This window comes from Carassius auratus, chromosome 46 (genome assembly GCF_003368295.1).
Source record: "Carassius auratus strain Wakin chromosome 46, ASM336829v1, whole genome shotgun sequence".
Lineage (NCBI taxonomy): Eukaryota > Metazoa > Chordata > Actinopteri > Cypriniformes > Cyprinidae > Carassius > Carassius auratus.
In genome coordinates, this window is record NC_039288.1 from 16,623,895 (window position 1) to 16,642,326 (window position 18,432).

An 18,432-nucleotide genomic window follows, 5' to 3' on the forward strand; every position below is an offset into this window, starting at 1 on the left:
TGCTAAAGAAGCCTGATTTAAGCTATTCTTTCAAGTCGCGCTCTCTGAGAAGAAAATCGCACACTTCCTCTCCTGCCCTGTTCTTTTGTCTGCATCAGTCGGGCTGAAAACAAGCGTGATTCACATGTGGCCTGCACATGAGCAGGGATTAGGCCAGACTTCCTGGAAGCTTTGGATCGGTGGTGCTTTCCGGGTCTCTGGACACAGACATGCGGTACGAGGTGGTACAAACTCAACTAAGCCTAGAAGACAAGAAGGGTTTTGCCACCCTTTCCTGCCTAAGCTGATGGAGAGGAAAAAGAGGTTGGAGAAATAAGAGAAACAATATTTCACATTTTCTTTGAATATTCCCATTCAAAAGGAAGTCTGACTCACCGTGTTTGAAGCTAATGCAACTTCGAATTTTACGGAAGAAACTTCTGTGCATGAAACTGTAGTAAAATAATGGATGCAAGAAGGTGCATCCAAACTGTCTGCCTCTGAGCATCTTCAACAATAAACCCAAAGTGGCTTACAATCACACTACCGCTGGAAAATCACCCAAATGTTCTTGGCTAGTGATGTTAGAGTTTCCTTCAATCAAAGTCATGGGAAAAAGCTTTGGGAACTTTGAGAAGATCCAAAGCTGGATCTCAACTGGAACTCGAAATAATGAAAGCTAAATGTCTTGACTCATGTACAGCAGATAGTTTTGCTTTTCTATACACTGCACATCCTTTTCTGGATGAATAAACAGAAACGTCCAATGATGCATTTCTGTTATTAATGGTGACCACACAGGTGTGAGACGGTGATCTGGCTAACAAACAGGAACAAATGTCAAATGTAGACATTCACTTGGCTTCAATTCTTTAATGATTTATGCAGAAGCTCTTGCATGAGTTTCTTGTTTCCCATGGAAAGAGTTTGTGAGGAATCAAGACTTGTGTTTCCAGCCAAACCTAATCTCCTGATGGTTTTTCTCTCCCTTCAGTGGGTTCACCTGGTTTACACTTTGGTTTCTCAAGCCTGGATCTCCTGTAAGCACAGCGTTTGAGAATCCTCAGAGTTTTAATATCACATTTGGACTGAATTGTTTCTCTGACTTTGCCTTTAAATTAACAACACTGGACACACACGCTCTTCATGCCATCTTCAAGCTGTCCAGGGCTTTTCTGCTGACCTCACGTATTCACACACAGTGCTCTTTGTGCTGCTGCACAGCTCTTATCCTACAAAATATCAAATATGAGGAACTGGCAGACCGCTCTACCTGCAAACCTATCTTCTCCTCTAATAACAGTCTTGCACCTTTTAGGTCTTCCCATCTCATCTCAAAGAGGTTGAGGTTGTCTCTTCATTTTTTTTGATGGTCTTTTCTCGAATCTTTTTGTCCCCTGTTACAGTCTTGCACCTTTTGAACTCTTCTCATGCAGTCTCTTTGGTCTTCTCTCCTCTGATCCTCTCTTTTTATCTCATAATGTCTCCTTTCAGTCCACAGATTCATCAGATTGCCCCGAAGCCATTCCCTGTATATTCTACTTCTGTACTTCTGGAAGCAGAGTCTTTCCCCTCATTTAAGGAGGTTTGGATTCGAAGGGGAGGAGACGAACTGAACCATCCATGCAAAGCTCAGACCTGACCTGTACTTCACAGCAGAGACTATGACAGGGCCAAAACATCCCTCCCCTCCGTCCCCCGAGGTTAGTGCTAAGAAGCTGCTAAGCTCGTAGCCGTGTAATCGTCTGTTGTGGCTGTTCCCAGCCTTCTGCCCTCATTCCTGCGGTTCACACCGCCGAGTTTTTGTGGACATTTGAACGACGTTGCTGGGCACAAAAGGCTAACTCTCAGTCTAGAAGGTCTTTCAGTTCATTGATAAAAGATTATGTTGAGAGACTGTTTTAATCTTCTTTAATAAAGAATAAAAACATGCTTTTTTAATGAATATTCTTTGTCTAAACCTTCAGGCCCAAATTAACATCTCAAACAATGAAAGAGTACAGTAAATGTGCATTTAAATGAGCTCTAGATGTTTTTAATTTAACAAAGATTAGACGTGTCAACAGTAGCAAATTATGACTTCATTAAAAGGCCTGTATTAGATTCTCACAGTCAGATGCCATATAGGGACCAAAACTGTAAAACACATACGGCATATAAAATTGAAGTCACGTCTTTAACTTGAGAAGCTCTAATCTTGATTGTCTTGGTTTATGCATTTTGCGAAAATTTTTCCACAAAAGAGGTTTTCATCTTCTGCTTTCCTTATTATCAGTACTTTATACTATAATATATATATTCGGGCTGGGTAAAAAAAAAACTATTTTTCGATTAATCGTTTTTTAAAATGTGGAAAACGATCAAGATTACAAAATCAATGCATATTAAAAGCTTCGGCTACGTGAAACTTATTTTAGGGTATTAATGTATTTTTCGGACTACAAGTCGCACCTGAGTATAAGTCGCATCAGTCTAAAAATATGTCATGACAAGGAAAAAAACATATATAAGTCGCACTGCACTATAAGTCACATTTATTTAGAACCTAGAAACAAGAGAAAACATTACCGTCTACAGCCGCCAGAGGGCGTTGTAGATGGCGGTTGTAGACGGTAATGTTTTCTCTTGGTTCATTTCTCTCAGTTCATGTCAAATAATTTTTGATAAATAAGTCGCACCTGACTATAAGTCACAGGACCAGCCAAACTATGAAAAAAAGTGTGACTTATAGTCCAGAAAATACGGTACACTAATTATACACTAAACTAGTTTTTTATGGTATTAATTATGTTTTGAAATGTTGAGTTATTAAAAAGATTTTTTTTCCTTAATTTTTTTTCTTTTCACTTTTAATTTTAAGTTATTGTGTATGTGTATGTACTTTGTCATTTTATTGTCAATTTGTTATGTGCTTTTGTCCTATTTATTAGTTTTTGTTGTTTATATATTTAGATTGAATCTGTTTTTATTTCAGTTTTAGTAATTTTAGTGCTTCCATTTAAACTTATTTTATTGAAGTTGCCAAGGCAACATTTCAAATTTTCATTTAAGATTGTTAAAATTGCTCATTTAATATTAGTCATTTATTTTATTTCAGCTTAATTTAAATGACTAAAAAATGTTTTTCTTAATACATTTAAAAAATAGCATTTATTATAAAATATTCAATCATATTATTATTATTTTTTGAATATATATATATTTTTTATCTATATTGGACAAGGTGATATTTGGCATTATTTTAAAATAAAGCTTGCATTATTTGTCCCACAGGTCACAAGTAGGTTGATAGAGTTCTTTGTTTAGACAAACTGAACTTTTTAACAAACATGTGATCTCTCTTGGATCACACTGGGAGTATCAGCTTCAGATAGTCAATACTCCTTTAACTACAAAGAAGACATTTATAATATGTCACTGCTGCAAGCCGATACATTCATTGACAGAAGTGTGATCACACTGCAAAATAACAAGTCAAAATCTAATTAGATCTTAAAGTGAATATAAACAATGCCTGCGACCTAATGAATTATCATCCTCGCACAGCTGCACACACATGCTCAAATCAGGTCCAAGACGGAGCTGCCGAGGGTCAAGGAGAAGAGTCTGGAAGACACATGCACTGCACCTGGGTGGTCGTGAAACCACATATGGTTGAAACAAAGTGTCCATTTGTCAAAATTCAATTATAAAATTAATGTTTAATGGTTAAGACGGTGTAATTACCGAGATTACAAACCAAGCAAAGCAAAAATGTGGACCCAGGGTATTACAAATGACTATGTAAAGTAATTAAACATTGGTTTAATGAAATTGTGTGTTTACAAGAACAAAATACTTAAAGAAAAGCCAAACCCAGCAGGTAAAGTTGCCCCTCCATGTTTAATGCTGTCAGTCTGTATCACATGGCTTGGTGCTCTCAGAAATCCTGATACTAAACAACCTTAAAAAAAGACCCTACACTGACCCTGGAGAGTAGACGGAAAAAAATAAGCACACCTCCAAACACACTCACGCATTGACAACTGTGATTGATTAACTATCTCAAAGACCTAATGCCATTTATTTTTTTATAATTTTTATAAATGTATACTGAGTATTTAAATACATGAATACATGCAACCTGCTCCATCATTTTGAGTATCTAATAATATGTTTGTTTCTACTTCAAACCATCACTAAAATATAACCATTTAAAAACTGACTGTCAAAACCCTTGTCATTCTCATAAAAAAAATTACTATATATATATATATATATATATATATATATATATATATATATATATATATAGATAGATAGATAGATAGATAGATAGATAGATAGATAGATAGATATCAGATTTCATAATATATTTTAATGCTCTTATATGATATAATGATTTTATATTTACATATTACAAAAAAAGGATATTTTCTTATTAATAATGAACCTGTTTTTGTTTTAATTTTGAGAAGTTAACATATTGTCTAATTCTTAATGTATATATATATATATATATATATATATAAACACACACACACACACACACACTTTATATGAACATAAAGGGAGAAAAATACTATGGAAGTTAATGGAGACGATCTTATAATATCATCATTTCTGTTCACACAGGTTTGAGCTGTTAATGTTGCAAACCGAGGTTCAAATATCATTTGTCTCCTTTAACTAGTCAGTGTGCAGTACTAATACAGTAGTATAATATATAGCAAAGTTAAGGCTGTGTAAGTAAAGTAAAGCAAAGTTAAACTGTGACTAGTCTGTTTATAACCATTAACCAATGGTGACTTATTCAGGGTGCAAAAGCTCACCTCCTCCAAATGGAGCCCATATCACCCTGCGGATGCTCTTTACCCAGTCCTCCATGTCATTCTGTGTGCTGGCCATAAGTAGATATGTCTCATGGTTGGATGTCATTCGCTCCCTGTCGCCCCCTACAGAGAGAACATTGAAATAATGGTCAGATGTTTGTTGGGTTGAGTTTATTAAATACCACCAAAAAAAAACAACAACAACCACATTTGACATGAAATATCAAAATGTAATATCAAAAGTCATCAATTGTAAGGGCCAGTTAAATTAAAATATCTTAAGCTTTATCTACTTTTAGTCTGAGAACCTTTCCTTTACAAAAGCAATGACGATTGGGTTGATTTGCTCGCTCATAGATATTTCAACAAACTTTTCACTTGTCAACATCCAGACCTGAGCTGGTCTTGGCCGTTAAAGGTGAGTGCCAGAACATGCCTTTGTGTACTAAACTTCAATGACACTTCTGTGATCTGTCAGTAACCTTTGACTCAGAACCATTATGTACAGATGTACAGGTGTGTCTGAGACATCACATGTTTAGTCTGCTGGGGAATCAAGTGTCTGTCTTGTTTGTGAGAACAGCATGCATGGGCCATTTGAGCTGGTTTATGAAATTTAAATGACCACTTTAATGGTAGAAAGTGTTAGATAAAGGATTTTCTCCTTAGGTTTTTTAAAGTAAGATTTTCACAGTTGTAATAAATAAACTAGTAAAAATACATGTTACATATATATATCTTTTTAATGACAGCATTGCAATAATGAATATGAGATTTTTTTTTTTTTACATTATACACTCTCAGAAAAAAGGTACAAAAGCAGTTTTTCCTGAGAGTTCATAATTTAAATAAAATCTCATAATCATTATTTTAATGCTGACATTTTAAAGTGTAGCTTTTGAAAAGGTATCGCCCCAGTGACAGCTTTTGTACCTTTTTTTTCTGAGTGTAGCAATTTAAACTTTGATAAAAAAAAAGAATGATCAAAAAAGTTTTCTTATTTATGCAAAATATAACTTATCGATTTACACTGATGTAAAATATTTTATCAAATTAATATTCGATAATTTACTTTATTGTTTTGTTTTTATAAATCATTTTTTAAATGACCTTTTTTATTTGGCAGGTTTAAGATTCACCCACTAGAGAATAAAATGTCATTCAGGGAACTTAAGCTCTTATACCATCAGACCCTTTTGCATTTTAACAGTGCTGATTCAAATGATTAAAGCAAATAAATAGGACACATCAACACAAGTCTGATCAATACCAAATATATCTTGTTTTGCCCTTCATCCATATGGAAAGAGATGATTACCAGTCTTTAAAAGCAGTCCGACAGTCCAATGCTTGCACTGATGCAGATTTTTAAGAGTTAATGGATATATGATTTGTGTGAAAGACTACATTATTCATTGTATTCATTTGTGTAGTTCTCCAGGGACTCTGCCCTGTCTTGAGCATCGATTTTCTACTGCAACAAGATCAGTTTGGCGCCCATTAAAAATGTATTTATGGACTGTCGAGAAGCAAATCAGATGGAAAACGTTGAAGTAACAACAACGGCAGCAGTGTTTCCATCGACTTCTCTACGGCACCTCTCGAAACGGAGCGATTGATCATTCGGAAATATGCTGTGGCTTTTTTTGTCATGGAGACTTGGAGCTAGTCTAGAGAATAGACTAGAGCAAATTTGCAGAAGTTGCATTTATGAAATACGTCTGTTTGCCTTCAATTGGGTAGCCAAAGAAGGTGTTGCATTTACAAACCCTGCCCTGTATTACAAGTTCTAGGATTAAAAGTTTGCATACTGAGGTGAATTAGACATATTGGAGCAAAAAACATTCAAGCAAGCATAACATTTTTAGAAGGAAATCCTCCAACAAAAGAGAAAAGCAAGCATTGTGAGCAGTCTCATGGGCCTTTTGTTTCTGTACCTTTATAAGTTATTACACATGTAAATGGCCTTTGTTATGATACAGGTGGTCATCATGTCACCTATTAAGATGCATCTTCTTGAACTAAAACAAAACCATTCAAAGATTATCTGAAAAGTCAACACAACCCATTTCATTACATTTGGGAAACTTGCACTAGTGTTTCTGCATCCACACCTGTTTTACAAATGAAGGAGACAAAGGCTGGAATGCTGAGCTGCAGCCCGCTGCCTGAGGCTGGAGATGAATGGAAGGTAAGATAACGGCAACTTAAGCCAAGACTGAAGTGTCATGGCATGTGCATCGACCGAACCGCTCACACAGGAATGCATGCGTGCAACTAAGGGTAGACTCAACAGGGGTCCTGCTTGAGCACAGTTTACAGACCATCTGCTGCGGTCTCATCTTCCTAATGCTTGAGCAAATATAACAACTCACGCACACTCCCACAAGAGGCCTGAACAGACTGTCTGATGACCAAGAGGAAACTAAATGAATCAGAAATGAGTCTATCTATCAGTAAACAATGACTGCTTACTAATTAACACAGCACCTGTTTTATACTACACAATGCTTTTATATACCCACCTTTATTAAAACTCATTGCGTTATAAAAGTATGAATTCGAATGTCCTATAGTTCATAATTAGAAGACTTACATTATACCTTCAGATTTGTTTTTATCATGCTTTTGTTGACATTTTTGGAGTTCAGCAACATCCCTCCCCATTCACTTTCACTGTATGGATTAAAATGGATTGAAATGGTAAACAAGTGGGAAAAAAAGTAGAGGTTTCTCCACCACAAAACTCAAAATAAGCAGTTATGCAACAACAAAATGACTACTCTGCCTTTAGTTTGGTTCAAAAGGCCGGATGCCATTCACAAAAAAAGAGACTCTAATCTAGAACAGCGCCTCACATGGAATCAAAGTACCAAACTAAAACAAATGAGTCTAACTATCCCACATTTCCCTCAAAACAATGTCAGCATTGCTTCTACTGCCCCGTGATTCTCTTTTCAATCATTTTACCCCATAAAACAGCACTAACCCGCACTCTAGTTGACTTTAGAGACCCCTGACCCCACTCTTAATACCCACAGATACTCTAATAGATTACCTTCCTCTCTAATGAATTTAACGATCTATGACCCATGCACTCTACCCTCTCCTCCATCACCTGGTTGTACATTAACACTAATGTGGCTCTTTAAGCTACTTTTCCCATGAGTACAGATAGAGGCGACCCATTAAAGCCGTGGCCTAGTGGTTAGAGAGTTTTACTCCTAACCCTGGGGTTGTGGGTTTGAATCTCGGGCTGGCAATAACACGACTTAAGTGCCCTTGAGACAAGGCATCGAACCCCCAACTGCTCCCTGGGCGCTGCAGCATGAATGGCTGCCCACTGCTCCGGGTGTGTGTTCACAGTATGTGTGTGTCCACTGCTCTGTGTGTGTGCACTTCGGATGGCTTAAATGCAGAGCACGAATTCTGAGTATGGGTCACCATACTTGGCTGAATGTCACTCCACTAATGCTCTTCTATTATCAGCAACCTTTTCACAAATATAAACGGAAGCTTTGAAGTTCTGAATTCTCCATCCATCTTTTGGCTTCTCTCTACCTCGCAGCGGGAGAGTGACGAGCTCTCAAGGGTTCATTATGAACCAGGCTTTCACAAGCCTGCTGCCATTGATCCTGGTGCCAGTTCACATACTCAGGAGACTAACGAGAGCCCTTTGTGCCCGCTGAGCGTTCAACAATCAGCCATCTTCATGACCAGGGCAGGGCTGAGCCAGTTAGCGAACCATAATGTGCCAAGCACGATGTCATCGCTGACAGATCTACTCCAGCGATCTTCAATAAATGAGGCTAATATGCATATGGATGAGCTAATTACATTTAAAATAACATCACTGCATAACTCTGCCAAATATTGCATCATGCGTGCTTCTTGGTGTGCATGTTTTTCCAGACACACTGCTTACACACTAAAAAGCACTTATGCAGATGTGAAATGAATTATAGATATGGGTTATACTTGCAAAATAGTATAATCGTTTTTGAGGATTTCTAAGTTAATTTTGCCCTATATAATGTTGCACCAATAAATATGCATGTATGACCTATATATTTATTGGCACCGTTAAAGAAATAGTTCACTCAAAAATGAAAATGTGCTGAAAATGTACACACCCTCAGGCCATTTAAGATGTAGATGAGTTTGCTTCTTCATTGGAACAGATTTGGAGAAATTGCAGTACATCACTTGCTCAGCAATGGATCTTCTTGTTTAGAACTGTTTTGGACTATTTTCATTCGTAAATGGTTCTTGATTTGTGCATATTTCTCTCCCGATTCAGACAAGATGACTTTTTCACTTGAGAAAGCAATATTATGTGTAGATTTACTGATATTTTAGCAACAGTTTGAAGGTAGCCTATCATCTTGAAATCATCTTGATGGATTTGTTTCTTACAAACACACAGCTTTATTCTTCACAAGATGCTAGTAGATGGACTGGAGTGGTGTGGAGTATTGTGGTGTTTTTATCAGTTTGGACTCTCATTCTGACGGCACCCATTCACTGCAGAGCATCCATTGGTGAGCTAGTGATGTAATGACACATTTCAACAAATCTGTTCTGATGAAACAAATTCATCTGCATCTTGGATGTCCTGAAGGTGAGTACATTTTCAGCAAATTATCATTTTTGGGTGAACCATTCCTTTAGGGATTCATATACAGACACTAAGTACTAAGTAACACTAAGTAAACATACACCACATAAAGCAGTATATTTCTTTATAGAGAGCCATCTGACAGTGTGTTTGACTACTGGAGAGAAGGTTTACCTAGTGTAATGTATAGTCCTAGCAAGAACCATCGGTGCATGGTGTGTGTGCAATAAACAACATGAGAATGAGCCCCTGACACACACATTCCTCTCATGCTAAGTGTGTTTATCAGTGTGTGCTGCTCCTATGGAATTCTCACATATGAAACAATCCATCACATGCACAAACCTTAAAAAATCCCAGAAAGACAAACAAAAATGCTTCATCTAAAACATCTGTCAAGTTCACATATATAACAGTGACCTTATAATGTAAAGACCCAGGATGCATTATTGCATTATATCTGTGATAATTTTTAAGCATTCATCTATGCACATATACATCAGACAGATGTATATTATAGTTTCAAGTTAACCTTCCACAATGGATACAATGAGTATTTCTTATTAAATATATACATTTTATCATTTAGTTAATTTGATCACTCTGTATATTACAGTTACATGTCATCGAATCATGCAATGTTAATAAACATTAGATATTTAAGATTGATTAAAATCTGTGTAAGATGAGCTGATAATTACATGTGGCACAATGGAAAGCCACATGATTACTTCAAGTTCACCAACAACTGTAGTTAATAATAGGCTACTATAAATACTAGATAGAGCACATAAACACCTATTAATGTGGGTTGAACTTGATAACATAAATGTCATATATAACTTAAAAATGCAATATAAAACACTACAATATACAAACTAATAACAAAAATAAAACTTTTTAAATAAACCTTAAACAAATGTAACTGTTCACACAAGGTGCTAATAGCAATTTCTCCATAAATAATGAAGTGATTCATACATTTTACAGTAATGAGATCAATTCTATTCTATAACAATAATACTAATTTTCTTTAACATTGTTTTCGTAGTGCATGCAGGATGAGGTAGAGGGATAAAAATTGTTAAAACGCGTCGCGAGACCCTTGCATCTGTTTTTTGAAACGCAAGAACAAACGCATTCAGTATGAACTCACCCTTAGAGATTCTTGACATTTAAACGTCACATTTGCGATTTCAGTCCAGTCTTGTTTACACTCTGTGAAATCTCACACGCAACAGTTCCAGTCTCAGATTTGCGCGCTTCAAAATGAAACCACAACACACGTCAACACTATAAAATAACGCCTCAGTATGCAAACTAACCCTTTGGTATCCAGCTGCGGGTAGTTGTTACATGCGTGTGGACTCAAAGTACTACAGAAATAAATCCCACTTATGTTCCAAACGGCCGCGCGCGCTGCTTCTCACCCCAGCACCTCGCGCGCGCCAGCGCTGTCAGTCCCTCCCTCCCTCACGCGCTCGGTGCGATGACAGCTGCGTGACGTCATACAGACCAATGACTGTGAATGGAGGACGCTGTTTTCATTTATTTCTTTTCTTTAGATATAAAGGATCACCTTTTAAAAATACAAAAAAGTATTTTAAAGCACAGCAACAACAATGTAACTTGTACTGTTATTATGTGTCTATTACCTCATCTCATATACAAGCAGACTGCAATAAAGATGTTTTTTTGAGGGGGTGGGGCGTGGAGTGGAGTGGGGTAAATTTCTATATTAAATTTCTGGTAAAAAAATTAAATGAAGCATATCTTTATTTTCATGATGCAAATCATAAAAAAAACAACACAGTCTAGTCTAGTCATCCTGACCTCCTGACACACAGTCTTGGCTGACTCCTTTTCAGTCAACTATTCAGCATTCCCTGCATTCTTCCTGTTTCCCTGATTTAGAAATGCACACCCTCCTTCCTCAGGATATCCTGAACAACTGCTCCAGTATTTCTGATCTTACTCATCTTTGCATTCACCATGAGTAAACCGATTAGCAATATTTCTCCTCCACGAACAACGCGTCCGCTGTGTCCATCCAGTAAGTTGGCTACTAACAATTGACCCAGACAAAGTCTTATTCATCTCATTAAATTAAATGAGATCTTCAGGATGGTGGTTTGATGGCATAGTAAATCTCAGGGCTAACGTCTGTCACGCATGCCTGTGGGTTTAACATCAACTGCACTGACATAATCAACTGAAGGTCTTTATTCAGATGTCAATGGAGTCTAGGAAGCATTTTCCAAGCAGCTGTCTGAAGGCATTCACAGGCTGCACTGTGTGAACGGATTGTTATGCAAACATACTTTGACTCCCGAAAGATTTTCTAGTGTGTATTGTCTTCCCTTTCTCTCTCTTTCCAAGGAGCAGCACAGCAAAGAACCCATATAACCTTTACAGACACGAGTGACAGAAAGAAATGACTAGCCTAGCCTTTGCAAGAAACCCATTGACCTCATTTGTACTGTTTCTTCCTGTTTATTCCTCCATAACATCCGGGATGTGCTGCGCGTGTTTTTTGGTGACCACCAGAATCCAAATAATCAACTTGAGTCAAAATAGAGATCTTAACTAGTCCACACATTTACAACCAATTTGATGTTTAATACTGAATAAAGCCATAAAAGCAATACTTTCAACCAATGGGATTTGACTGTGGGTGGGGCTACCAAGTGTAACGTTACAAAGTTCAAAACTAAAGCGTCACATCATGGCTTCGTGGGAAAATAACTTTGATTATCATGAAAGTGAAGTGATTTATTGCTTCCTCTTTCAGAAATTGTACTTGATGTAATCTGCAGACCGTAATGAAAGAAGTCTTATATAACCCATTATATTGACTGTGATAGCCACAATGGAGAGGAAAAGGATACATTCAAAACTCAAAGTGATTTCCACATTATGCTTAACCCTTTTTGCATTCTACTGAACTACTTTAACTTTTCTACACACACACATACTGTGTGTGTGTGTGTATATATATATATATATATATATATATATATATATATATATATATATATATATATATATATATATATATATATATATATATATAATGTCTCAAGACACTTTTGCCTTTTTGAAAGTCACTTTTAGGTCCGTGTAAATCAAAGCTTCACACTTGTAATTTGACTTTTTAATGCTGCACATTGACATGAATCCACAGGAATCCCAATCACAGAAAACAATAAAAAAATGAATCTTTAATTTTTCAATGTGACAGAAATCTAGAAGGATTAACACAAAAGGGTAAAGAAAGACTAAAAAAGGAACACTAAACAGCTTCAAATGACAACAATACCTATAACTATCAGCGATACTATTCTGCCAGATTCCAACAATGAGTAATTAGCAACAGACGACCAATCATAATCAACCTCAACGCTTACCTCGTTAAATATTCATGAGCTTTACAGAGCCACAACTACATTAGTTTTTGCAACTCGTCCAGTCATTGGGTTTCAAGTGTGCATACACAAATTTGTATGTGAAATCAACATACAAACTTTTTCATTAATAATAATACTCTATTGACTTTTGTACTTTCAAAAAATAAAATAATAATAATAAAATAAAAATACACATACCTGTACTCTGAGTGGCCAAATGTACTTTCATCTTAAATATATTTCATCAGCTGTGAGATTTCTTTGTATAACAACACAGCTATGTGTATGTACTGTACAGCTGTGCATGAAAAAAATAAATTACGTATTTGGACACGCTTATTTAAATCAATCCAAATTCATTAACATTAGAACAAGGATATAAGAACAAATTACGATTACTCATACAAATATGAAATAGTTCACGCAATAATTAGTCAATGAAATGTGATTAATAACAACTTTTAACTTTTAGTTTTACAAAAGTATTGGGTTAAAAATGATCCTTAGCAATGTCAAGTAAAACAAACCCAAAACATTGATTTTTGGACACTTATTTACATATGATGATTGGCTAAAATTTGCATATGAGCTCAACAGTGACAGTCCTTCTTGATTCAAGCGTCGTTACTGTAGTTCTGCAGGCGGTTGTCTGATACTGTTTACTGTTGCCTGTTGTCATGGTAAAGGAATGAGGAGGATTGTTTACAGTAATTTCCAGCTAGCATGTTCCATGTTCCACGACTCCTGCAAACAAAACATATTCCTCCTTCTCTGCTCTTTCTTTCCGAGTCTCAGACATACAACCAAATGACTGTCTAAGGGACAAACTCTTTCTCCTAGCGCTAATGTGGCATGAATGATTGATGCTGTTGCGTGGAAAGCTCGCCGTTTCTGACTGCACTCTGAGTCCAGTGACACACTGAATCAATTCTTGTAGCTGTCATACTGATATCGTATCGCTCCACTGCACATTGCGATAAAAAATTCAGCATTACGTCATTACATCACAGTTACTGCAGTTGCAGATCGTGACCTTAGTAAAACAGTCTTGATAAGGAGTGGCATGAAGGATTAGACATGCTCACAAACAGACTGTTGTGTTCGGGCCTAATAATCTTAACCTGGATTTACAACCCATGTCAGGGCTTAAGCAGTAAACACATCTCCATTAGTCAAAGCACATAAAACAATTTCATTGCACTCTGGGTGTAGTACGTCTGATTATAACAACATTTAAATATGCAAATAAACCAGGTTGTGATCTGTAAAGCATATCGTTTGAGCACAGAGACCATCGACTTGATAAATATGAAACATAATTGATGAGAATTTGATGGATTGCCCGTCCAGCAGCCCAAGGAACGGTCAGAAGATAACACAGTCATTTTGAAACTAGATCTTAGAGAGTCATGGAATAAATCCAACACTTGATTAAAAATCCATTTGACTCTGTGCATTTTATATTCCAGATGATAGAGAGAGCATCCATTTTTGCTCTTGCATTGCAACAGACATGTGGCATAAATGAAAAAAGAGCAAACTGCTTTTTTAAAAAGGTGATGTGACACTAGACTATATTTCTAAACATTTAAAAATGATAAAACATAAATATTATTTAAATAATTTATAATATCAAATCAAATGCCAATATCAATAAATAATTAACATTAATATAAATTATTTTATATTATAAAAAGTTATATAAAAATAAAATGAATTAATAAATATACAATTATTAATTAAATTGTAGTTTTATATATATATATATATATATATATATATATATATATATATATATATATATATATATATATATATATATATATATATATATATATATATATATATATATATATATGTGTGTGTATATATATATATATATATATATATATATATATATATATATATATATATATATATATATATATATATATATATATATATATACATACATATATTAAAAACAGAACAATAAGTGTCCCATTACATTACCTTACATTATCACTGAATGGCCTAAGTAATTTTGCATGCTCAATTCTTAGTTATGGTAATTTACATTAATTACAAAATAATTGCAATGTTTTTAAATCATAAATATTTTTTGATTCATAAATTAATATAAATATTAATATATAACCAGTTAAATTATATTCAAATGATTCAGCAATATTAAACATATTTAAACACACATTGATATAAAATTGATTATTATTCTTTAAATAGATAAATATTTATGTATGTATTATTATATGTATGATTAGAGAGTCAGACTTGTAACCTGAAGGTCGTAGGTTCGAGTCTCAGTGCCAGCAGGAGTTATAGGTGAGGGGGAGTGAATAAAAAAGTGCTCTCTTCCACGATCAATACCCAAGACTGAAGTGCCCTTGAGCAAGGCAGTGAACCCCCAATTGCTCTCCGGGCCCTGGAGCAAATAGCTGCCCACTGCTGAATACAGAATTCCTAGATAATTAATATTAATTTGATTAAATAATTAGAATCATTAACAAATAAATAATTCATAAATGATTATAAATTATAATATAAAAACACATCCTGTACAAATCCTGTTGTCCAAATTTACTGCAAAATTAAGAGATGGGTAATAAAAATCTATCATAAAGGAAAAATGATTATCTTTTAAACCCCATGGCCTTTGACTTCTTTCAAAGGTGAGGGAACAGATTTGCAGGTATAATGTACAGATGTCAGATAAGGTAAATGATTGGCTATTCACAGTCCCTGCTCTCCACCAATCAGCTGCACAGATAACGCAGCAGGCCATTGTTTCATCAGTAAATCTTTGACTGACGCTGTCTCAATCTCACACTTCTCTCTGGAAAAATATAATATGAGATAAACCAAGTACTATAGTGAAATCAAAAGTTAGCAGGGAGACTTCATGCTTGTCAGGAGAGTTGACCAATAAATAGGATTATATCTTCAAAAGTCATTTTCAGTAAACCCAAGTGAATGGTGCTATTCTGTTGTACACTCATTTGTGATTTGGCAGAAGCCAGTAGAAGTGGCTATTGTGATATACAAAATACTATATACTATATATATATATATATATATTAGGGGTGTAACGGTACGCAATGTATGCACACAAAATATGTTCCGCACACAAAATATTGCATTCGGTCATTCGGTACACACGTGCACCGTACCGAAAGCCCTGTACCGAAAAGGTCCAGTACGAATACACGTACCGTTACACCCCTAATATACATATATATATATTTACATGTGTATATACATATATAATAAAAGATAATAGATGTTTTGTTAATATAGGATCAAAGGAAAACAGAAGTCTTCCTAGACAATTCTCTAATTAAAGTCTTAAAGGGTCTGTCTCTGACTGCAGAGAAATAAAAGTGTCAGAGCTCCTGCCAGACAGTCTCTGGGCCAGTGTCTGTGTTTGAGGTACCCTGAGACTTTAACAACTCAAAACCCACACCATCTGCCACTGATGGCATGGAGCGATGGGGGAGACAGGCTCTTCTGAAGAGACTAGACAGCCTGTCATGACACAGGACTCTGAAAGAGTGCAGTTTCATGGGAATAACAAAAGCAATGAGACTTGAGGTTTTAGATGGAAGATATGCTCCAAAATCTGCTAAATGCTCCTGCAAAACAGACACTCTCTTTCTGACCAAATCTTAAGGCTGCATTATATTCTAAAAATGCAATCCCATAAAAAATGAAAAAAATCTGTCCAAGATGGTGGAAAATGTTGATTATAAATATAATGCATTATTTATATGTAAATCATTTAATATTCAAACTACTATCCACAAGTTTGTTAAGATTGAAGATGAGTAGAACCGTTTCCATAAAAATATTAAGCAGTACAACTGTTTTCAAAATTGATGATAATAAAAAATGTTTCTTCAGGAGCAATCAGCATGTTAGAATGATTTCAGAATGATCATGTGACACTGTAGACTGGAATAATGATGCTGAAAATTCAGCTTTGCATCACAAGATTAAATTTCATTTTAAAATATATTAAAATAGAATACAGTTATTTTGAAGTATAAAATTATTTTGCAATTTTATAGTTTTGATTGTACTATAATTCAATAAATGCAGCCTTGGTGAGCATAAAAGACTTCAAAAGAAACAAAAAAAAAACATTTAAATGGTATTGCATATGAATTTTAAAAATGATAAAACATACTTTTCTAAACACGAAGGCATGTATATATGTTTATGTACTGTATGTCTCTTCCCGTGCATGTCCTTGGTCCAAGGTTTTGTCAAATATGAGCTTGTCTGCTCTTTAATGAGTGACCTGAGCTATAAGACGGCCCGAACCAGGTGGAACCAAACAAAGGGGTTATAGTGAGCAGCAATTACTGTCACATACCTTCTGTCACAACGCCCCCTCACCCTTAAACACTCCATTATGTGCATTCCCATCATTGACTTTGCTAATCCTAAAGATCAACAGTCATTTTGTTAACAAAACCACCACATAAATCATTGAATGAATCATTTTGGGGTCGCACCAACAATGCAAAGATACAGATAATTCTTTTTTCTTATGTTCCTCTCAAAATAGTGTTGTGAAACGCTGCAAATATTTGATTTAGATGCTCGCTGCACACTAAGGAAGCACCAGGAGTTGGCAGGAAAAGGGATAATTGCTGTATAGCATTGTTTGCCCAGGATAGACATAACATATTTCATATATCCTGGTCGAGCTTCAACTCCTCTCAGCTACCATGAAGAGTTTTTAAAAGCCTAAAGAGAGCCGCTAAGGAATATTCAAGGGGATATCAAGCAAATATTAGGTTTGTACCATTTAAACAGAGTTGCAAAACACACACTGTACAGTGAAAGTGAGGTTCTCAAAGAGACAGCCGAAATCCATCAACACATCTGAGATGAAGAAACACAGAAACTAGGACTGTTTTGAGGGGAAAGAGAGCGAGAAAGAAAGCAGAGACAGTTTGTTGTGACTAATTGTTTATGAAATTGTCTAAATTCATAAATAATGTCCCACTCAGACAGACATAAAGGGCCCAAACATAATTATCGCTACAAATAAAACCACACTGCCAACTGTGAGCACTCAAATTAATCTACCATTTGCCTGAACGGTTTATAGAAAATGACTGGCCTAAATTTATGTTGTTACAATCAGTATGAATGCAAATTATGATTCATATCGAATTATGAAACTTATGAATTACAATGCAAGCTAAATACATACACACACACAATCTACTTTGAAGAATCAGCCTAAATCAATATTTGCAGCAAATCGTGTAAATCATTCTAGCATCTCAGAAGCTTTTCATCTGCAGCCACTGTAGAAATGAACAGTAGAATTACCTGCAGATGCAGAGAGACACCCAGATGTCCCAAATGGAGATAGCTGATGTCCAACCGGTTGCATCACCTCCATTATCAAGCAGGGCTCCTGCTCTACCTATCCCTGAGAAGAGGCCTCAGAAGTGGGGAAGAGCTGGAAGAAAAGTGGGTCTTCCAGGAGACTATGGGCCTGCAGACTTGAGGAGTGCTGCTTTGGTCCATAGTGAGGGCCGAGGAGGAGGGGAAGAAAGAGCCCAAGGGGAGGGGACTGTCTCTCTCTCTGGCTCTACTCGGT

General features: G+C 35.8%; 1 protein-coding gene across 5 annotated transcripts in view; it reads right to left on the reverse strand.

Annotated features, from left to right (window-relative positions):
- LOC113064390 (rho GTPase-activating protein 24-like) overlaps nt 1-18,432 on the reverse strand; it is a 90,888-nt gene that overhangs the window by 9,825 nt on the left and 62,631 nt on the right. For 2 of the 5 annotated variants that reach the window (XM_026235184.1, XM_026235183.1), the window contains one exon: nt 4,791-4,913. In XM_026235184.1, the coding sequence (XP_026090969.1) occupies nt 4,791-4,913 (123 nt within the window). Of the gene's footprint in view, nt 1-4,790; nt 4,914-10,564; nt 10,891-18,158; nt 18,361-18,432 lie in introns of those variants that run through there. The other 3 variants (XM_026235185.1, XM_026235187.1, XM_026235186.1) reach the window with 3 other exon arrangements.